Source organism: Anomalospiza imberbis, chromosome 1 (genome assembly GCF_031753505.1).
Source record: "Anomalospiza imberbis isolate Cuckoo-Finch-1a 21T00152 chromosome 1, ASM3175350v1, whole genome shotgun sequence".
In the NCBI taxonomy this organism is placed as follows: domain Eukaryota; kingdom Metazoa; phylum Chordata; class Aves; order Passeriformes; family Viduidae; genus Anomalospiza; species Anomalospiza imberbis.
In genome coordinates, this window is record NC_089681.1 from 149,364,410 (window position 1) to 149,387,368 (window position 22,959).

General features: G+C 44.5%; 1 protein-coding gene across 3 annotated transcripts in view; it reads left to right on the forward strand.

Moving 5' to 3' along the window:
- LOC137464438 (vasoactive intestinal polypeptide receptor) overlaps positions 1–22,959 on the forward strand; it is a 107,296-nt gene that overhangs the window by 27,314 nt on the left and 57,023 nt on the right. For 2 of the 3 annotated variants that reach the window (XM_068175796.1, XM_068175810.1), the window contains exon 2: positions 15,312–15,408. In XM_068175796.1, the coding sequence (XP_068031897.1) occupies positions 15,312–15,408 (97 nt within the window). Of the gene's footprint in view, positions 1–3,660; positions 3,981–15,311; positions 15,409–22,959 lie in introns of those variants that run through there. The other variant, XM_068175803.1, reaches the window with a different exon arrangement.

The following is a 22,959-nucleotide window of genomic DNA, read 5'->3' on the forward strand; positions in this document are numbered from 1 at the left end:
CATGGTTTTTATTTGTGGAGGTGAAAAGGGGGACACCTGGCTGTGTAGGTGAATATTTGCTGTGTAAAAGGGTGAGATGTGGCTCCTCTTTCACCTCAAAGTTCTACACGAGGTAGTCAGAAGGTGCTTGAAAAGCAGCTACAAATAATGCGGTTTTCTGCACTACAAGGGCTGTAAAACAAAACAAATCACCCAGAAAGCTTGTGCAATCTCCATGCTGGAAGGTTTTTTTGGGTAGAGAAATCTGTGGCTGAGCAAGACTAATATTGGTGTGAGTCCAGCTTCAAGCTGAAGGCTGGGCCAGCCCTCCTGAGATCCCTTCCAGCCAATTTTTCTGCAAGTCAGTGATTAGACAGCACCGGGTATTGCCTGTGCTGTGGTCACCACGACGCCTCTGCTGCATCCTCCCCTTGGGGGTGACTGGGGCCATCCCTTGGCCAGATTTACTGTAGGACAGGTTGTTAAAACAATAAAGAGAAGGGATAACTCACACCTGTGAGACTTTGCTGCTGGGCTGGATGAACTTCCAGCAGCTCTCCAGTGAGGAGGATCGGTTAATCAGGCCTTGGTTGTGTTTAGTGGGGGGGGACAATGACAGTGTCATCAATAGAGGATTGAATATTTTCTGAGGCTCAGCCTCTTGCATTCAGCTGCCCAGAGCTCCTGGCTGTCTCAGAATTGTGTTTGTCAGATCATTGCTGAGAACCACTGAGAGAGTGTCAGGAGTTCCCTAGGCCATAGCAGCAAAAAAGCAAAAACGGCCACTCTTTTTACTGACTTTGTGCTGGGCTGTGGTATTTTTTGTTTGTTTGTTTGTGTTTTTTGTTTAAGCATCCACAGAGGGGCTGAGTGTCAGTCTGAATTCACCCCACCTCAGAAAGACATTTGGGAGCTGAAATCCTGGTGACCTCACAGGGACACCTGAGAGCCTCCTCCTCTGCTATCCCATGTTACAGTCAGTGTTTGAAAGGCACTTAAGAAGAAGCATAAATAATCTGATTGCTTCCCAACAGTTTTGCTTTCCTCCTCTCTCACTCTTCTGGAGGTGACTGCTGTGGAAGGAGGTGTTCCCTGTGCCCCTCACTGATGTTCTTGCTGCTCAGCATGCTGCTGCCTGTCTCTCAGCTAACCGACTTTACACACTTGAAGAGTTTTGGAGACTCAGAATTTTTTTTTTTTTGCCTTAGTTTCATACTTTCTTCCTCAGAACCAAAGTTCAATTCAGTTGCTATCTTTTTTAATTTTCCTTTTTTTCTTTTTTTTTTCTCATTTCTTTCCAGTCAGGAAATTGTAGCCCTGCTGCAGGAACTGCAGTTTCTGGGGGAGCTGTCAAGTGTTATTGCTGTTCTGATTTGATGGGACCAAGGGATGCTGGGGTAGAGCCAGGAAAGGTCCAACTCCTGATGGAAAAGGTGCCAGGCGTGTAGGGGTTGCTAAAGCAAGGAGGAGGTGGCTGTGAAGGGCTGATTACTCCAAAGGCACCATCAGCATCCTTCAAATTACCCCTCTGTGTCCCTTTTTAAGGATGTTTGCCTCATCTTTAGTTGTAGGCAGATCTGGATAGGCCATTTCAGGTGTGTGCACACAAGTGATTAAAAGAGAGCTCATTCCCCTGTCTCCCATGGCAGGGACACCTTCCACTATCCCAGGGTGCTCCAAACCCCATCTAACCTGGCCTTGGCCACTTCCAGGGATGAGGAATTCACAGCCTCACTGGGCCATCTCCTTTAGTTTCCTCCCAGTTTTATTAATCCTTGTGCTCATTGTTATGGCAGAAATTCCTTTTAGCACATAATCAGACTTTTTACCAAGGTTCAGAAAGTTGAAATCCACTGACTTTCATCTCTTCCCCTCAAAAAAAAAAAAAAAAAAAAAAAAAAAAAAAAAAAAAAAACCAAACAATTATGCTATTAAACAACTTTATGAGTTACCTTGCCATGGTTTACTCTCAATAAACCACATTTTCTATTTTGTCCCCATCTCCATTTGCTGCCAATTTCCATCACTCTTTCTTTCGAGTCATGTTCAAAAGTCCTGTGTGTTTAACTCAGATTACCCTGCTGAGAGCTGTCTGGATCTTTTTCCCCCTCTCCTTCCTACATATAAAAAAGCTTTACTTTGGTTGACTTTCAGCCAGCTGGTGCCACTCCCACCATCCCATCTGAGCACGTTTTTCCTGTCTCAGTGGCTTCCACCTCACATCAGTTTCCATGCACCTTCACTGTTGTTGTTCTCAGTTATTCAAGCTAAATCATTTTCCTGTGTAACTATTCCAGTTTGCATTAGTAAAATTATATTTTCACCTCCAGTTCTTTGGAGAAGCCAGTGAACAGAAGCTGGGGTGGGGCTCCATGTGAGTTCTCCTTTTCTTGTGCTATATTTGGCTTTCTCTTGAATTTCAGCTCTTTGCATAGTAATCTCACTCAGTTTCTTTTCCTGTTGTTCTCTTTTTAGCCCTGTTGCTCAAAGGGATTTTCTGCTCAGCTGAGTTGATCCTGACAGCCAGGCTGAGACTTCTAGCAATGCTCAGAGGTTTTCTGCTCCTGCTGCTCTAAACTTTGTTTTCTTTCCAAGATCCTTTTCCCAGGTGTCCTGATCACTGATGCCCATCTCAGGTTTTACCTTCCTAATTGCCTAATCTGTTGTTTTTCTCATATCCAAGATTCCTAAGTTGGTATTTGAAGTCTTTCCCTTGTTCCCACGGAAAAAGAGCCCAACTCTTTTCTTTCCCACTCCTTTTTCCAGACAAATTCTGCTTTTCTGTTGGCTCTTTGCTGGCAGACCAGGGTATTTTGAGGAGAACACTTCAATATTTCGTATCTCTGGCAGATGTGGCTATCAATGTAGCCTGGCACATGGAAAGGTCTTTTAGAGACATTCAAATGCTGGGAACAGAGAATGTGAAGAATTTAGTGGGTGTTTGTTACTACTTTGTCTACTTTTTTTTCTATAAAGAAGGAGTTTTGGAGGCAGAGACCAACTGACAGTTTTGTTGTGGGGTTTTTGTGGGTTGAGGATTCCTTAGGCTCCTTTGAGTTTGGGGGGGGTTTTTTGTTGGTTTTATGTGGGGTTTATTTTGGGTTTTCTGCTTTAGATTCTCCTTTTGTCAAAAGACATTAAAGACACAAGCTTTGTAAAACATTGAGATCTACAACCAGTGGCATCGCCTGAGAGAGGTCTGGTGATGCTGTACCACTAAGATTTGCTTTTGTCATCAAAGCACTCATTTTCTGTATCATTTGTGCTGTTCTATATTTTCCCTTTTAACCAGACAAAGCAGAAACATCTTCCCTCTAATCTCTTTCCCCATTCTGTGCTGTTAGCAGGTAAGGAGTGACAAAAGGAAATGCCTGGGGGAATAAAGCAGAATTAATTATCTGCCTGAACATCAGGTTCACCACGAGCTGGTGCACAGTCTGAGGGTGCTGGAAGTTGGCTTTGGGGATGGATGAGCAGCAAAGCTCCCATCCAACAGCCAAGCTGGGGTGGTGAATCCCTGCAGGAAGCAAGAGGCTTCCTTAAAGCTATTGGAAAGCACTTCCCTGGTCGAGCCTCACCATGGCCCATCCCTGGGAATGTCCAAGGTCAGGTTGGATGAGACTTGGAGCAGCCTGGGATAGTCGAAAGTGTCCTGCACATGGCAGGGGGTTGGAATGAGATGAACGTCAAGGTCCCTCCCAACCTGAACCATTCCATGATTCTGTGTTTAAAACATGGAAGCTGCTGGGGTTGTTTGGGTTTGGAATGTGGGTATTTCCATCATCTGACACTTCACTGGGATCATCTGTCCCACCTGGCACTCACCTGTGTGCTCAGAAGTGTCAGTGGTGTGGGTCCAGCCCTGTTACAGCATCCCTCCATCAGCAGGAAGGTGGTGGGAGCTGTCAGAAGAATTAAATGTGGCCCTCGGGCTCCTGGGGAGGCATCAGTGCTCTCCTCAGGTGGAAGAGCTGTGTACATGCCTGGTTTAGACAGTGTGGGTGAGCGTGTGTCATGTCCTATTTGTCACCTTTTCAGGCTCTTAGGCTCACGTAACAACCTGCTCAAGCTGTGGCTTTAACTCCCTTTTCAGGCACCAGGAGTGGAACCACGTTTTGAATTATTCCCACGTCTTCACACTGACCCTGCACACTGGACTGTGCAGGGGGAGTGCTGATAGCTTTGTTTACTGAGTCCAGTAATGTTTACTCCTCTGGGGCTGTTTAATTCCTCCTGAAATCTGTAGTCAGGCTGCTAAGTCCTGATGAGAATGTCCCTCTTCAGCAGCTGCTCAGATACATGATGTCCTCCATGTGCACTGGACATTGGGCACAGGAGGGTCATGAAAAATGTCTTCACTCAAAGCTGGCAAACTTAAATGCAATTAGAAACTTTCCTCTAGGAGATCCCTGGAAGACCAGTGTTCTCCAGCATGTTCTGTTCTTCTGCTTCAACTCTGTCCATGTGTCCATCCTGTGCTGGCTTAGGTCAGGATCTCTTCACTTGCTCTCTGCGTGCTTTTCCCCTTTTTTTGTGTATCCTTTGTCTCCATGGCAGCATTGTTCCCTGCAGTTGTCCTAACCTTGCTGTGCATTGACAATGACTTGTCCTTTTGTTTCCCACCCTCCTCGGCCAAGGGAGGAGAGGTGGCCCTGTCCTGATTTTTGTCAGAGAAGGTCTTGTACTTGGAGTGGCTCCAAACCACTGGGGCACTCTTGACTCCTTCATTTTTAGGAACAATGACTTTTTCCTTTGTCCCAAGGCTAAGAGTTCATCCTAGCATGATGGGGATTCCTGGAAGACCCACCTTGGATGCTTCAGACCATCTGTGAAGAACCATTCATAGAGAGCTCTGATAAAAATGCTTTACAAACCCATGAGTAATGTGCTCATCCAGTGCCTTGACTGAGCCACTTCTGCTCCATTTGAAAGAGGAAACATTCCTTTTTTTGCCCAATGTTTGAATGAACCAAACTCATCCTGTGCCAAAAACTTTGTATTTTTTGTGCTACCCTTTGTAGGGAAGCAGCCCTTTGAGAGTGAATTCTTTGAAGACGTGGTTATGGGTTGTTCCAGGAACATACCTGGATTTTCACAGAAAGCTCTGAATAGTGGCACAAACAAGCCCTGTTTAGGGCCACTAGCTTAGAATGGAAGAGATGTATGAGTAGTAAGATCATCCTAGAATTGCTCTTAGGTTGGTTTGATAAAAGATGTGGAAGGTACTTGATTGATAAAAGATTGATAAAAGATGTGGACAGGTTAAAACCTTAAAACCTTATCCCAAACTGCGTTCTAGAAGGGCACTGGGGTGACTGCTGGATAACACAGCCCATAGGAAGGATTATTTTATGCATTCCCTTTTTCTTGTTTTCTGTTTCTTGTTTCTGTCTCCTCCTGGTTGCTCTTCAGGATGTGATACTGACACACCTTTTACTGTCCCAGGTTGCTCCAAGCCCCATCCAACCTGGCCTTGAACACTCCCAGGGATGAGGCAGCCACAAATTCCTTGGGTAACCTGTGCCAGGGCCTCACCAATGAATCATTTCCTTCCTAATATCCACTCTCTTTCAGTCTGGTCTGTAACAAATCCCTTTGCTGTCCTTAACTGCATTAAAAAAAAAAAAAAAAAAAAAAAAAAGGGAGAAGCTGTGGACAGGATTTGTCTCCTCTCCAAAAGTCCCAGAGCTCCAGGTGAAGTTGGTTCTTATTCCAGCTCTGAGGGTTTCCAGCAGGAACGCAGGGCAAGCCTGGTGTCTGTAACTCCAGCCCTTCCTTTCCTGATGGTGTGGTCACACTGGATTTCTAGACACTCTCAGGGCTTTCACTTCCCCTAAAACTTAAGAGGAGCTGCCTGTGTTTGTGACCACAACTGTTGTTCCTCAAACCAAAGCACCGCAGCTTTTCTGAGAACTGGAGCATGCCCAGTTTGCTTTGTCCAGCTCCCTGATTATAAGTGATACTCCATACCTGAAAGAGTCCAGGACATCCCTCTGGCTGCCCTGGCTGTCTCCAGACCCTGGCAGGGGGCTCAGAGACCTTGGCATGAAGTCAAAAACACCTGTGGCTTCGATTTTAGCCCTTGGAAAAAACTGCCAACTTTGTATGAGGAATTAGAAGCCACAAGGGTTTGAGTAGTGTGGCAGTTGAATTAACACAGGGTGAAAAAGTAGAATTTTGGGGCTTTTACAGTAGGGTTCAGGGGGTCAAGATGGAGGGATTTGGGTGTGTCCTGGCCTTCTTCTCCTTCTTCTTGTCCTCCATGTCTTGCTGTGATGGTGACACTTTTCTATTGGTTTAAGGTACAGACACACTGTCTAACATAAACGATAGATATTGGCACATTACTGTAAACATAGCACACATAGTTTTTGGTATAAAATGTAAACACTGCCCTAGAGGGCACACAGAATGCCATGGCAAACTTGCCAGACAGAGTTTGGCAGGTCAGAGAAAGAATGTTATAGATAAGGAAAAATAAACAACCTTGAGAAGCTGATCCTATGCATTTCAGACTCCTTTGGCTGTGCAGGCTGGGAAACGAGGACTTTTACACTCTTGGGGTCACCCCAACACCCAGACCCCGAGACATACCCAGCCTTGCAGGAGGCCTGTGGGGTCCTGTTTTCCAAAGGTTTTGTGGATGTGATATGTGTACACCAGTCCCAGGCAGCGGGAGAGGTCTGGGGAATGACAGAGGAGAAGAGAAGAGAAGAGAGAAACCTCAAGGATTTCACTATGGTTTAGATCAAGTTCTAATTTTGTGCCAGGCTGTGAACTGAAGTCCCACCTGCCAGCTTGTGGATTCTTCTGGACAACTTGCCCTACTCAACTCCTCTGGAATTGGGATTCCCCCACCCCTCCCCCTCCCCTGCAATGCCCCCACCCAAAAAGCCTCCCCAGCTCTCTGGGGAACTGACCAGATCTGAGTTCAACTCCAGAGCTGAATGCCACGGCAGGTGGACCAGCTGGGGAGTGACATCCGGGTTGGATTCAGGAGTAAAATAAGACTCGGGTGGCACAGCTGGAGTGAACTGGAGGTGCAGTGGGGAGCAGGCAGGGCTGGCTGGGGGCACTCTGTGGCTGCCCAGGGAAAGAATGAGAAGTGGGTGGATGGATGGATGGATGGATGGATGGATGGATGGATGGATGGATGGATGGATGGATGGATGGATGGATGGAGACTGTCAGGAATTGTGATCTGAGGATTTTCAGTCCCTTCTGAGCCTGCATCTGAATTAGGAAACATCTTTCCTGTGCACAGCAGTGAAGAGGTGGCTGCTCAGGAGCTAACTCGGGGCTGGATGAGCAGAAATTCAGGACAGTATTAACAGATCACCTGCACATTCTGCTGGAGCCCAGGGCCTTTCCTGAATAGCAGCATGTCAGAGTTGCTGTATCTTGGAATAAAAATCTCATCCTGTGAACAAATTGGAGCACTCACAAGTATTCACTCTACTTCTTTATAGGGATCCTGCCAGCTACGATTTCCACAGGCTCTTAGAGAACCCTGGGGGAGGATGGAGCAGTCTGGAGGGGAATTATTCTGTTTAGATGAGCCCAAGTCTGTGGGGTTTGGATCATTTAACTTCAGATATTGGCAGAGTAGGCATCCACCCACCCAGCCTCAGGCTCCCTGGATGGAGCAGAACAGGGCAAGTTTTCTTTTAATGCCTATTTCAGACAATTCCTTCAGTTTGGAGTGACTCATGCCCTGAAAGTTCCTGCTTCTCTCGTCAGGCGAGGAAGGGCAATCACTGTGGACAGGTGAGATGTTTACATTACAAACATGATTTTTGCCCACAGATCCCCAAATCCTGTTCCTGAGTCCTAGGGGTCAGGCAGGTCTGGATCTGCATTTTATTTTGGATTCCTGCTGTTCCTGTCATTGACTGAGCAGATGCTTTGGAGGTGAATTTCATCCAGAAGGTTTAAATAGTTTTAATGGGTAAATTTTGGAACATTTTTATTAAAAAGAACTGACTTCCCTCAATCAGGCTTCTTGGACACAAGGGAAAAGGAAATTAAAAGTAGTCAATGATCAGTAGTTCAGCAAAAACTACAAGAGAATTTGCACTCCAGGTAGTGGAGCCCACTTATTTCCCTCCTTTCTGTCCCTACCATTTTTGGGATAATTATTGTTTCTCTCTTATTTTCCCTCAGCCATGAGGGATATTGCAGCACTTTGCTCTGTAATTGCAGATCTATGCACTGCTGTTCCCAGTGTTGCAGCATCCCTCTATTCCTACAACAGCCTGGATTCAGATCCTCACTCTGAGCTTCCTGGAGAGGGAACTCATCCTTGGCTACTCCAGCTGATCATTTAAGGAGCAGAAGGTGCTTACCCAGCCATCAGAGCTGTCTCCTGCTCATTTGAATTCACTCAGGCACTGCCTCTCTTTTACTTGTGTGGCATAACTGAAATTCCAGGGTTCTCTTCTGCCTTAAAAACCCCAATTCATCTCTTTTTTTTCCCAGCAGAGGCATTTCTAAGCTTGTCCCTAAGGAGTTGAGGACCACAGCTGCTCAGCTTCCCTTTCCCTCTGGCTCTCCAAGCCCTTTGCAAAATATTCCTTTTTCCCTGCTCTTCCAACCCCTCCCACAGAAATTGGCCAATCTGACTACAAGAAGGCTCTTGAGCCTCCAAGCTGCTGGATTGATTTGGCCAAGTTGCCTTTGTTTGACAGGGCCTGCTTGGATGAGCTGGGAAAAGACATCTGCTGTCCTTGTCAAATGATGGATCTGTCACTGGCAGGATTATGTTTGGCAGGAAGAGAAAGTGGAGAGGTTTGAGCAGCTAAGTGGGACTCAGGAGAGTTGGGCATTTGCCTGCACCTCTTTTATTTGGGAAAGTCTCCCAGGAACATGTGCTGCTGCCCATGGTCCCTCACTGGAGGTTGTTCACAGAGAAATTTATTTATTCACAACGCAAGAGAGGTCACAGGAGAAAACAACTTTTCTCTGTTTAAAAACCACTGGGTTTGCAAATCCTCCCGGAGTGGTCCTACAAAGGGTACACAGGAGATTTGGGGTGTTTTAAACGTGGATATTTCTTCCATTCTATCTATATTACTAATATTTAAAATTTACTTCCCTGCTTTGTCACGACATTTGTAATGTGGCTTTGGATTCTTACACAAAGGTCCTTCAGAAGAGCAAATAATTATAATACTTCATAAATACTCCCTTTTTAAAAAAAATTATTTTCCCCAGGCCTCCAGAGCTTTTGCAGCTTTTGACAGCCTTATTGTTGAAAATTGTGTCACTCATCACTATAGGAAAAAAAAAAATCCTTGGTGTCTTTTGTCATTCTTGCACTTTTACACTGTATTTTTTTGGCTGACTCAGAGGGGTTTTAGGACTAAAGCTGTGTTTTCCTGAGGATGTTTAAAATGAAAAAAAAAAAAACGAAAAAATAATCTGAAAATCTAGTTTTAAGACAGAGCTGAATGAAGTTAGGGAAGAAATCAAGGCTAGGGTTGTTTTGAGAGAAGTTCCTTCAGTCCTGTGTTCCTACAAATAATGAGTATGGATGAAAGCCAGAGGGAAGTTAGATTTCTGATGCTTGAAATAAGACCTGCCTGCTAAAATCTTTCATTTCCTTTGTGGTTCACATGAGAAAGGGTTAAAAAACTTCATCTCCACCTCGAGCAGTGACTGAAGTCAAGTTACAGAAACTCTAGGAAGGGAACTTGCTCTTGTCTTATTGCATTCCTGTTTTCACAGAAGCTCTGGGAAGGTGGGGATGGGGAGAAATTGTCACTCAGAGAGCTGGAAGTGAACCTGTGTCCACTTCCACTGAGCTGAACAGAAATGGGTGAGGGGTGGGATTGCATCACCTGACGACTTTTCAATTCTTCTCCTCCTTTGTTTGACTCCACATCCTGTTATCACTGTGGTCACCCTGGTTCTCATCTCTGGAGTCTCCATCCAGAGAGCTCCAGGTGAGCCCAGGAACACCCTGGGTGTTGGATTTTTGGTTTTGATTTAGAGATGGTGTCATTGAGAGGTGTTTAAAAACTTTTAATTTTAGCTTTATGTGAAGGGTGAGATAATACAGATGTTATAATTTACATTATTATAATTATGAAGCTAACTATTTTTAATTATAATACATTATAAGAGTTTCTTGGCTTATCAGCTTTTGCTACACTATGTTGTAAATGCTTTAAAGCCAATCATCTAGAATTACCCCTCGTGGGTCCTACTACAATGCATCTTTCCTAGTTCTGTTTCTCCAGAGTATCTGGTCTTATTTGCAAGGCCATCCTTTGAAACTTGTTTCTAGCTCCATTTCTCTCAGCCATGTCTGTCCTATTCCATGGCATTTCTAAGTCACATTTCTTATCTAAAGGTTTGCACACGGATGCACACACTGTGTGAGCCTCCTGTCAGGCTTGGAGAATTCTCTACAAACCCATTTCCACACCTGGGGTCAGGAGAAAGGGACACATTGAGGCTCACAGCCCTTCTTCTGTGACTCCCACCTGTCTCTGAGGAGCTGCCACACGTCCCCTGGACATTCTGGCCCTGCAGATGAGACTAAACATTTCTGCAGCTCCTTCAGTCTGTGGCAACCCTTGGAATTGTATTTAATTAAAGAGTGGACACAAAGGCTTTATTTGCAGCAGCAGACTGCACAGTAATCCTCTAACAACTCCTGGGATCTGTTGGGAAGGAAAGCTCTCATTAATAAAGACTTTGGTTACAACTCCTTGTTTTGTGAGGGTTGCTGCAGAGCTCAGGGCTGCAAGAAACCACATCCAGAAAAACATTCCCTTCATCTTTCTGCTCAGGCATCAGAGTATGAGTGGGGAAATCCCTGACAAGCCCACCACAGCTTTACAGGGTGTTTTGGGCATGCCAGGAGGGATTTCTGAGGGGTGGTTACCATGTTTCAGCTTCACCCATAATGGATATTCCCAAGAAACTCGATTACAGTTCACCCTCTGATGTTAATGTGAGCTAACCAGAGCTTGTCTTGCTTTTTGCTTTGTATTTACTTTTTGGATGGCAAAAGTGAACTCATGTGCTCCCCAGCCCTTTGTCTGTGTGGCCAGTCTTCACTGCCGTGAAAGAGGCCAAAGCCCAAAATTTCTGTCTTTTCTATAGGAAAAAAAAACCCAAAAAGAACAACACAACATAGTAAAAAACAGCCTGGAAATGGAGGATTAAAGTGATTTCGTACAAAGCTGTCTATAAAGTCTAATTCAACTTTTCCAGGAGGAATAGACCAAAGAAAGATAATTATTTAGCCCCTCCTCCAGGGAATATCCCCTTTGCCAGGCAGGACTCACAGCTCTTCAAGGCTCTTTCCAGCCATGAGCATTTTGTCACCTGCGGGGGAATTAAGGCAGCTGAACATGGTCCCTGATAACCCCCCCAACAAAAAAACCCACACTTTGTTTCCTAATGAGGTCCAAAACTGTGATCTTTTTGGGTTATTTTTATTCCATCTGCCTTTGTCAGCCTGTAGCAGTGACTGCTGTGACATGTGAGGGTTGTTGCTGTTATCACTGAGGAGGTTGAAGGAGGAATAACGAATGATAGAGTTATTTATTTACTTCTTTAGTTAATGTGCAAAATGAGCCATAAACTCTATGTCCTGCAGTGTGAATCTGTTTGTTGACCTTGATTGAGTTGAAGGTCTGTGGACATTAAATTCACACATCACTGACCTTCTCCAGCTGAGTGCTGGGTGTTTAAGTTTGAAGCCATCCAACCACAGGCAGTGGAGCGGGATGAAAGCCTTCAGAGCTGGTGTTTGCTTGCTCTCTGTGGACTTGGAGGAATGGTAAAAAAATCAGGTCAGACTAAACATAGAGCTCTGACTCAGCTAGAATTGAGGATGATGTGTCCCACTGACAGAGAAGCTGAGGTACATCCCACTCTTTCTTTATGGGATCATAAATTCATTAAGGTTGGGAAAGATCTCCAAGATCATCAAGAGGAGTCATTAGCCCAGCACTGCCAAGGCCACCACTGGCTCATGTCCCCAAGTGCCACATCTACATGGCTTTTAAGTATCTCCAGAGGATGGTGACTCAACCACTGCCCTGGGCAGCCTGTGCCAGGATTAACCCTTTCAGTGAAGAAACTTTCCCTAATATCCAAACTGAACATCCCCTGGTGCTAATTGAGGCGCTTCCCTCTTGTCCTGTCACTTCTTACCTGGGAGAAGAGCCACACCTGGCTGTCCCCTCCTGTCAGGAGTTGTGCAGAGCCACAAGGTCCCCCCTGAGCCTCCTTTTCTCCAGGCTGAGCCTCTTCCCTTTCCCAGCTCCCTCAGCCTCTCCTGGTGCTCCAGACCCTTTCCCAGCTCCATTCCCTTCCCTGGACATGCTCCAGACCCTCAGTGTCATTCTTGTCATGAGGAGCCAAAAACTGACCCCAGAGTTGGAGGTGTGGTCCCACCACTGCCCAGCACAGGGGACAATTCCCACCCTGATCCTGCTGGACACCCAATTCCTGATCCAGTCCAAGTGCCATTGCCCTTGCTGCCCACCTGGGCACACCTGGGCTCATGTTCAGCTGCTGTCACCAGCACCCCCAGGACCTTTTCTAGCCCCTCTGCCCTCAAACTGCAGTTTGGCTTGGGGTTATTGTGAGCACCCACCTTCCCTAAAAGCTCACAAGAAGTCAGCACCAGCACCACAAATCCAAGCTCTTCTCTATTTTGGTATTTAGCTGCTGGACACTCTTTTTTTTCAGAGTTTTACCTAACACAGATATGTTTTCTTTAAGATTGTATTGCAAAAAAAAAAAAAAGAGATTTTAAAGATTCTGTGTATATTCAAGTTTACCTGAGCCTGTCACAAGCCCACTTTTCAAAACAGAGCCTCATTTGATTTTTAAAGGGGATAAAACCAGTTACTCAGAAATATATATTGGACCATTGAGGTGAATGTACAATTATCCAGCTCAAGCATGAGATTTTGGTGAAGGGAAGAAGTGGCAGTGAAGTACTTGGTAACAGGCTTGGTGTAAAATCTACTGCCTAAAAAAATTCAGATATATTGTAGAACTACAGAGTGCTTTGCCAGCCCTGATCAAAGTTAGAGTCGTATGAATTAATATATAAAGTCAAAACCAGAGGTATTCATAGATGTGAGATGAATTTGGCAAACGTTTAAGTCCAGAGAGTTAAAACTTCCCCTTGAAAAAGTCAGAATGTTTTGAAAACATTTCAATCTTTATTTTTCCAGCAAGTGTTCTGCAAATCTCTCACGCTTCCCCTCGTGCCTTTTTAAGGCTAAAATAAAATGGCAAGAAGAACTGTAAATCAAAACAAAATTACTCTATGGTATTTCAGATGAGCCAAGATGAAACTTCCAAAGATCTGTTTCCCTTTGGGGAAAAGAAATATTTGAGAATGAAGACAACTCCAAATGGTTCCCCTTCTTCTAGTGTTTGTATTTTTATTTATTTTTAATTTGACTAGAAAACCACAAATATTTGTTTATACACTACTAATCAAGGCCCATTCCCAATCTAAAGGAAATTAAAATCTAAACCAGGCATGGCATGAAACAGGGAAGAGAGCAGGATAGGTTAATAGGAAATAGTAAGATTAATGTGTTAAATTATTTTATAATCTTAACCCAAATTTACATTAAACAATTGTTCCTCCAAAGGATTGCTGGTCATTTTTTTTTTTTTTTGTCTTAAAACCTTGACTGGCAAATATATCAACAAAGCAATAACTCAACGCCTTTTTGGAACAAGACAGGAAATTATTTTTGTTTTCTTGATTTATTTTCTCTGCCTATTTCTGATGAAAATACATGATTATCCCAAAACCCTCAAGAGGGGACACTGAATCAATCACTTCTGTCTCATGATCTGTTCCTGAAGTTCACCCCATGGATGTTTTTTCCCACATTACATTTAACAGGGACAGTATACACTCAAGCCAAGGCTTGGCTCTCTTGACATCATTCCCTTCTCTCCACCTCTTTGCAGCTGGATTTCTGAAAAGTTTCCCTTTCCAATCCCTTTAGAAGAGCTGGGGTTGGGAGCAGCCTCAGTTTCTGCCCATAGCAATGGTCAAGGTGTCCCTTCCAAGCTGAGAGTGTGTTGGTGACAAGGGGACACTGAGATATGAGTTCCTTTTATTGGAGTAAAAATTACTATTTCCATGTTTTATGACTGAGGCAGTTCATGAATTGCATGTTGTGAGCAGTCCACAATTAATTACCTGAACATTTGTGGACATTGCTGTATTACAAACACAACTTGATTAGGGCTTACTCAGGAGAAACCACTTGAGAGGGAAAAAGCCTTGTCACTGGGAATTTCCTGCTTTTTAGCTCCTTGATCGCCTAATCTGCATCAGAGATTCTGTTCTTATTTGATTTGGGGTTTGTTGTGCTTTGAATTAGCGTGAGAGCCAGGGAATAAACCACGAAGTACAGATCCCACTGCTCCTGGCATAAATATTAAAGCTGCCCTGCCCTACATAGCTGGTGGTGTTGGTTAGCCAGGCAGGGTTTCCAGAGCATAAAACAGCAGAATTGCTCCTGATCTGTTGGAATCCGAAATGCAAGGAACTCTCAGAACTTTGGGCCTGTAAGCCAAAGCTTAGAATTAAACCCAGGATTTCATCTGAGACCTTGGAAAAGGTTTCCAAACTGAGGTGCTAGAAGGGAGAATGTGGATTTATAATTTAAAGCAGAGACACACTGAGCTAAGTAAAGGAAAGTTTAGAGTTTTAGAGTTTAAGATATAGAAAAAATAAAAGTAGTTACAGAGGTAACAAGGAGTTTAGAATGCAGTACTGTAGGTTTGTGTGTCATAACAGGATTGGCTAAGAAAGCTTACACTGTAGCGTGAGTCTGTACGACTAAATATTTAAGGATTGGGTCAAAAACATAAATATCCTTATTGGCAGTGTTTTATTGGTCAATAACTCCTTAAAAGGCCTTGTAACTAAGGTCTTGTGACCTTCTGAGCCATGCTGTAATGATGTGAGTCAAACTTACCCTTCCTGCCTGTGTAGAAGATAAAATAAATAAACCACATCATCAAAAACAATTCAGAGATCCCATCTCAAATTCCTTCCAAAATTCCCCACAAGTGAATTATCACACTGATCATCAGAAAAAAAAATAGGTTGTGGGAGTTTTTTCCTATGGAAATGGAGGGAAATGCTGATTTTTCAGCAGGGTCTGGGTTTCTCTCCCTCCTCTTGAGTGAACAGAGAATAAGGCTGGGTGCACATCTGTGCAATGGTCCTGGAGAGCTCCAGCTTGCTCCACGAGGCCGTGACTCCCCAGGAATGCCTCCCTGAGGATGGGCTTTGCTCACTGTCTCCTTCTGTGCCCTCCCCACAGGCGTCCAGCACGCGGCCGGAGTGCAGCATCATGCAGGAGATTGAGGAGGAGCGCAGCCAGTGCCTGGCAGAGCTGACCTGGGACAACCAGACCTCAGGTATGGCAACGCTTCTGTCCTTCCCTGGCCAGCAAACCCACGTCCCCCAGCCTCACAGCTGCCTTGTCCTGGCCGTTTCCCAGCCCTTCTGCTGCTGGAGCAAGGATTCCTCCAGCTGCTCTTCAGGAGGGAGAGATATAGGTGCTTCCAAAGTCAGCCAAGAGTTCCAGCAGCTCTGCAGGTTTCCTTGCAGCCTCCTGGCTGGGAATGCCTGACTGAGGTGTTTCAGTGGGTTTAATCACAGTTGTCCACCTCCCTGAACTGGCATTTTTCCAATTTTTCCTTGGGAATTGAAAGTCAGAAGTTCTCCTAAGTCTTGGATCACTCTAAAGGAAGTCACTTTGACCATCTCCTTTGACTGAACTGGCCTCCCTTTCCTATGCCAAAATTGCTCCTCTCTTGGGGGTGAAGCAGAGGGTGCTCCAAGGCTGTGAAGAATTTCTGGAGTTGGGACAGGCAGCTGAGATCCTCTCCTTGTTCATGGAGCACTCACCACACTGAGAAATCCCCCTGGAAGGGTCTCCAGTCTCTTTAATCCTCTTCCTGCTTCAGTGATCAGGAAAGGAGGGAGGTTTTGGTGCTGCCCCATCCCATCCAACCCTGTCCTGCAGCAGAGCTGTCAGAACCCCAAATTAAGGCATCCAGTTGGATCTCTCACACTCCAAATGCCTCTTTCAAGTTACCAGCCCCGTGTCTGTCAGCAAAAGGTGTGTAGGAACCCAGGTGAGACTGCCAGGATCCAAAAAGAAGGGATTATTTTGCTGGGAAAAGGGCTGGGAAGGTGAATCTGAAATCCTGCTTGAGATTTGCATCCCTCCTCCCAAAAGAGGGAAAATGGAAGAGGAAACTCTCCATTGGCAATGTTTGCAGCCTGGCCACAGAGTGAAGGACTGCTCTGATGGAGCAGAATCTTGGGACAAGATGATCCCAGGAAGAGCTTCACTGGATGCCAGGAAGGCTTTTGGCCCCTGCTCTTATCTACTAAGGGATGGTTGTCTTGGATTTGGAAGCTGTTTCAGGTGCCCCTGTACAGTTAAATGGAGACTTTTGAAGAAGCATTCTTCTGGAATCCAGAGAAGAGAGAACTCAGGGTGGATAAAAACCTTCATCTGAAAGCCAGCTAAATGCTTTAATTCATTTTCATGGATATTTAAAGAAATTAAATTAAATATAATACATTAAAAGGGGAAAAATAGTTGAAGTGATGATGCTTTTTCTGCTTTTCTAAAATGATTTTTCTCATTGGAAAGTATAATCCAAAACAGCTTTTTTTTTTTTTTTGGCTTTTTTTTTTTTTTTTTTTTCTTGTAGCAAGAGATTTAAACCACTGGAAGTATTTTTCCCAATTCTGAACTAAAGACACACAGCCATGTTGCAAGTCATTAATGCCCAAAGCAATTATATAGCAATCCTTTGGAAGGTTTTTTTCCTTGATGGAATGCTGAAATATTGGACTGGGATAAATCTGCATTTCCACCAGCCACCTCTGATGTATTGGACTGATTCAGAAATTGCAGATTTAAGCGCAGGAAAATGGCTTTGTCCATGGAGACAGTACTGAAACTGGAATGACAAGGGGGAATGGCTTCAAACTGAGACAGAGCAGGTTTAGATTGGATATTAGGGAGAAATTCCTTCCTGAGAGGGTGGTGAGGCCTGGCACAGGTTCCCAGAGAAGCTGTGGCTGCTCCTGGATCCCTGGAAGTATCTAAGGCCAGGCTGGACAGGGTTTGGAGCAACCTGGGTTAGTGGAAGATGTCCCTGCCTGTGGAAGGAGATGATTTTAAGGTCCCTACCTTTGTGGGAAGCATTTGGCATCCATTTTCCCCAAAACATCAGCAGGTATTTAGGAGCTCAATACCTGACTTTATTATCCAGACACTCACACCTGCCCTGGAGGCAACAGAACAAAACAGATTTGTTGGATCTTAAATGGGTGACTGTGGATGAGTGCATGGAGAACTCTGTTATGTGCTGTGTGCACAGCTAATTTCCAAGTGCCTACACAGGTTGTGTTTCCCCTTCAGAGTGTTCAAAGCATGTGAGCACAAGTAAGTCAAGGAATGTGTGTTTCTGGAGTGGGGCTCCATAACTCAATAAGTGTGGCTGAGCTGTAAAATTAAACTTTGAACTTTGATGGGTGGGGGCAAGGGAAGAGTTTGCTGGAGAGAGATCTCATGAAGGTGATGATATGAGATCATATGAAGGTCATGACTGTTTTATCTGAGTGTTGCTGGGAAGAGAAATCCTAGTAAAACTCTGAGGAAAAATATGATTTTAAACCAGTTCCATCCCCCAGAACAGGAGGATGGAAAGCAATTGAGGCTCCCTGTGATCTGCAGTGTTACACTTTGATTTATGGCCAGGTGGTTGTGTTGCCTTCTGTAATTCCCACCCTTTTCAGGAAAAGGAGAATCACTTGAGGTTTAACCAGCAATTTGTTATCCTTTCTAATCAAATGAGTGGAAATAAACATAGTGTCTCAGTACATTCTGGAAAGAAAGCTTTGTTTAGGAGCCATTATCAATTGCATTGATCAGAGGGGCTTAATCACAGCTGTAATTTATGTGTCAGGTAGATTAGTCACTTGTTGAGAGCCCTTGATGGTGCTGAGGTTGATCACTGGCTTGGGCTAAGCAGGTAGATTTCCACTGATAAACAACAACGTCCTTCTTAACCCTTTTTTTTTTTTTTTTTGTCTTCAAACACCCATCCCTTCCTCACAGGGGTTGAAGATGCATGAAATCCAGGTGTCTTTTCAGATTAAATTTCTTCCATCACTGGAAGTGTCCAAAGCCAGGTTGGATGGGGATTGGAGCAACCTGGGATACTGGAAGGTGTCCCTGCCCTTGGCAAGGGGTTGGAAGGAGATGACCCATGTAAATCTATTCCCTTTTAGGAGTGTGATTCAGTATCCATGGATTTACTCATATCTGAGGAAGTTTGACTATTGGACTTGATAATTTTAAAGGTCTCTTCCAACCCTGATGATTCTGTGATTCAACAGCCCAGGGGTTACTAAATATTGCCTAACTCTGATGAGAAGTTTATTTAATTTGTTTTCCAGCACAGGAAAGACTGCAGAAGATGCAGTGAGGGGGAAATCCACAGGGTAAAGCAGTTGAAGCTGGCAGTGAATACAGAGGAGAACCAAACAGCAGCAAGATCAAAGTCTGGGCTTTTGAGGAAGTTTGTAAGCATCAGAGGACACCCAACAGCCTCTCTGCAGGTGTGAAGGAAGGACAGTTTTATGGATTTGGTGGCAGGGCTTGCCCAGTTTCTGGAGGGGTGTGTGGGGTGCAGTTGTGTTGCAGCACAGGGCTGAATTTGGAGAACAGCACTGGCCTTGCACTCCTCTGCCCTGGTGTTCTTCCCATGCTGAAATAACTGGCAGAGATGTCAAATGCAACATGTGATTCAACACAGGGATAGGTTCTTTGCCATTAAAATCAGGAATAGGTGGACCAGATTCACATGGGCAAACAGCCATGGCATGGGAATGACTTTTGATGAGGGATTTTCACTTGGTTTTGGGTATCTCTGGTGTGTTCTGGCCAGGTGTAGGCAACTCTTTCAGGATGTGATGAATCCTGTTCAGCATGTCTTGTCTGTTGTCAAAATATTTAAAATGAGGGGATGTTTAAATATTTAAAACCTTAGTGAGCAGCTCAGGTGTGTAGGGGAAAAAACCACATTTCACAGAAAATCTCTGTGCTGGTCTTCAGTGGCTTGGAGGGGATTTGGCCAGCTGAGGTGAAGTTATGGCAAGGGGGTTGAACAAGATGACCTTTAAAGGTCCCGTTCAACCCAAACTATTCCATGATTCTGTGTTTCAGAAGGGAGGAATGCAATCCCAGCCTCACTGAAAACTGGGATTTAGCTCCAGGTGCTTTTCCAGCTAGGATATACGTGTGCAGCACAGTGGCTGCTCAGCTGACAGTGCACTGAGCAGCAGGAGAGAAGCTCTCCCAAGGGCTGGGATAAGGGGCTTTTCTTCCCAGACCCACAGACAGAGGCAAATCCCTCTCCGTGAAGTGTGGTTGAGCTCCTGAAGGTTGCAAGGCAGGAATCACCATGGCACTGCTTCCTGCTGACTTTCACTTGCCTCTTTTATGTCATGCAAAAAGGAGTATTTCTGGGGTTTTTTGGTGTTGTTTTTTTGGTTTTTTTGGTTTTTTTTTTTGGTTTTTTTCTTTTTTTGAGAAAGCTTCATTTCTCCATGGTTTTAATTTACAAACAGTTCAGCTTAAACTGAAGCACACAAACTACATGATAATAAATTTTTAAAAGTAGCCCTCTCTTTTTTAAAAAGGCAGGAAAATCAATCAGGTCTAGGTCGGCTGGCTCAGCTCATTATCTGTTTATCCCATTATTGCTAATTAATTTACTTGGCAATCAGATACTGCTTCAGAAGCAGGAGAGTTATTGAGGGGATAACAGCTGAATTAGGAACCATGACTCGTGTCTGGGTGGGACGAGCAACTCTGGAGACCAAGAGCTGTGCAGGAAGCATGGCCTTCATGGCATCACAGAATCATGGAATGGTTTGGGTTGGAAGGGACCTTAAAGATCACCACATTCCAACCCCCTTCCATGGGCAGGGACACCTTCCACTATCCCAGGTTGCTCCAAGCCCCATCCAGCCTGGCCTGATAGCCCGAGTCCTTCAACACTGCACTTTTCTGCTTACCCTCTAGGCTTGTCTGTCTTGGAAAAAGAATAAAACCCAATTTAAAAAGTCTGAAAAAATGGAAAACACAGGGAAAAATAGTGCCATTCTACCTCCCAATGCCTGTTCATATCTGCTTACCTTGCACATGCTTCACACTTGTTAGATAAAGATGAGTTCTGCAAGCTCATCATCACCACTGTGACATGGAAAAAAATCCAGGTGGGAAATGGCCTATGCTGTTTAAACTCTGAATATTGGTTTTGCAGTTCCACAGTGGAGGCTCGCTAAAGAAACCAAATTTAGAGCATGGGGGGGTCTCTGTCAGTCCCCGCTAAAGAAGTCAAATCAAGTTTGATGGGAGGAGAAGCAGTGAACAACATATGGAAATTAAAAATCAAGCTGGAAAAAAAACATTGATGAAGTTTAAATTAGGAGCCTGTTTATTCATCACCATCTGTTTATAGTGCAGCAAGATAAGAAATAATTATTAGTTCCTTGCTTGGAAAAGTTCAAATGAATTCTCACCTCCCCGTTGCATAAGCCCTCCTGGGGCAGATGAGGTGCCAATGGGATTTGTGGGACAATCCTGTTATCAGCAGCTCTCCAGGTGCTGGGGAAGGCCAATCCAGCTCAAGAATTCCAGAGAGTGCCCACACTAGAGTGGGGAAAATCTGCGGATGTGGCACTTGAGGACGTGCATCAGTGGTGAGCGTGGTGGTGCCAGGTTGGTGGTTGGATTTGGTGACCTTAGGGGTCTTTCCCACCCTCAAAGATTCTGTGATTCTGTCATTTCAGAGCTGTGTAGAGCTCTCCTAAGTCTTGTGCCACATTGATCAATGTCTTAAAAAATCCTGGGACAACAGGAATGGCATAAAATGGCAGCTGTTGGTCTACTAAATCAAACCCTAAATCAACATATTAAGAAAAACAGTTTAGCTCAGTCTAAAATGTGTTTGATCTTGATGGTCTCTCTAAAGGCAAAAGGACCTGCTGGACTTTTTGCCACATTCTCTTTTATTAATATTTAATTTAATTTTTAATTTTGCTGGAGTTTTTGCCACATTCTCTTTTATTAATTTTTAATTTACTTTTTTTTTTTCCCCTATTACTCCAGCCTAGGTGATACAAAAGGTCTCTTAGTTTCATTCTTGCTCTGACCAGCAGCACTGGGCAACTCCCATATGTGACATCAGTCCCCTCCATTCCTTGGCAGGGTGGCCTCTCCTACGACAGTAGAAAATTCAGCCATGGGACATCAAGACCTTAAACCCCAGACTCTCATGTAGGATCAGTACCAAAGTCAAGCTCCCTTTTATTTAATGGGAATTTTTCTCCCAGTTCTTTGGCAATGATCACGATACACAGTAGGACAGGTCCTTCCAAGTGCTCTTCCTTCACCATTCCCTCATCTCTCTGGGACTCTTCCCAAACACCTTCATGCTGCAGCTCTTACAGAGCTGGAATCCACTCTCCAAAAACTCAAAATAAAGAAATCTGCCATGGGTTTTTCAGAGGAGAACTTTTGCAGACTCTGCTGTGAAAGCTGGTCCCTGAACCATGAGGAAGGAGCAGCTTTGTCACAGTGGTAAAACCAGCCTGAACCTTGAGAACCAACCCCAGACTTTGATGTCGGCTGCTTTGATCCAGCCTGAAGCTGATGTTGTTTTCCAGACCAGGAGTTTCTTTCTGGCAAAGCAGTAATCAGCAAAATTTTCCCTAAAAATGGTTCTTGTTCTGTCTATCCTTACTCCATGGGCAAACAGCCATGGCAGGGGAATGACTTTTGGCGAGGGATTTTCACTTGGTTTTGGGTATCTCTGGTGTGTTCTGGCCAGGTGTAGGCAGCTCTTTCAGGATATGATGAATCCTGTTCAGCTTGTCTTGCCTGTTGTCAAAATATTTAAAATGAGGGGATGTTTAAATATTTAAAACCTTAGTGAGCAGCTCAGGTGTGTAGGGGAAAAAACCACATTTCACAGAAAATCTCTGTGCTGGTCTTCAGTGGCTTGGAGGGGATTTGGCCAGCTGAGGTGAAATCATGGCAAGGGGGTTGAACAAGATGACCTTTAAAGATCCCGTTCAACCCAAACTATTCCATGATTCTGTGTTTCAGAAGGGAGGAATGCAATCCCAGCCTCACTGAAAATTTGGATTTAGCTCCAGTTGCTTGGGATTGGGATTTAGCTCCATCTCTCCCTTGAGCACTGCTAATTCCCAGTTGAATTTTGGGGATGTGATTCAGTGGTGAACACGGTGATGCTGGGTTAACTCTTGGCCTCAATGCCTTTAAAATGTTTTTTTCAACCTCAACAATTCCATGTTTCCAACAATGGTCCCTCAGTTGCTTGACTGAGCCCACCCACCCACCTGAAGTGCAGGCACCCACCAAAAACAGGATGAAATTCCAGCACAGACCCACACAGCACCTCATCACTCCTCCCTGTGGAGCTCAGAGCTCATTTTCACCTTGACATCACCTTTCCACAGATATTAAGATGTTCCAACATCTGTTTTCTGCCTGTTGCTGACTCCAGGCTGGAAGCTCTCTAAGAAGCAGCAGGGATTGTTTGACTTGGAAACAGCTGTCCTGGGGTTTGTCAGGATTAGCAGCCACTTAGTGGACGCAAATTTATGTTGGAAAAGGCATTTTAGTTTGGAGAATGTCCCACACTTTTAAATGCCAGCAGAAATTTTGGTTCCTTTTTTTTTTTTTTTACATAATAGATAAATGCACACAGCCTTAGCCGTGCAAAGGTTATAGAAATAAGGAGAAAGTGTCATTGGTGCAATGCAAAATAAATTCCAAGTATTTTCAAAGCTCTGGATAATGGCTCAGATTAAATCCATCCATGCAGAGGTTTTGTTTCTGACAGAGGCCT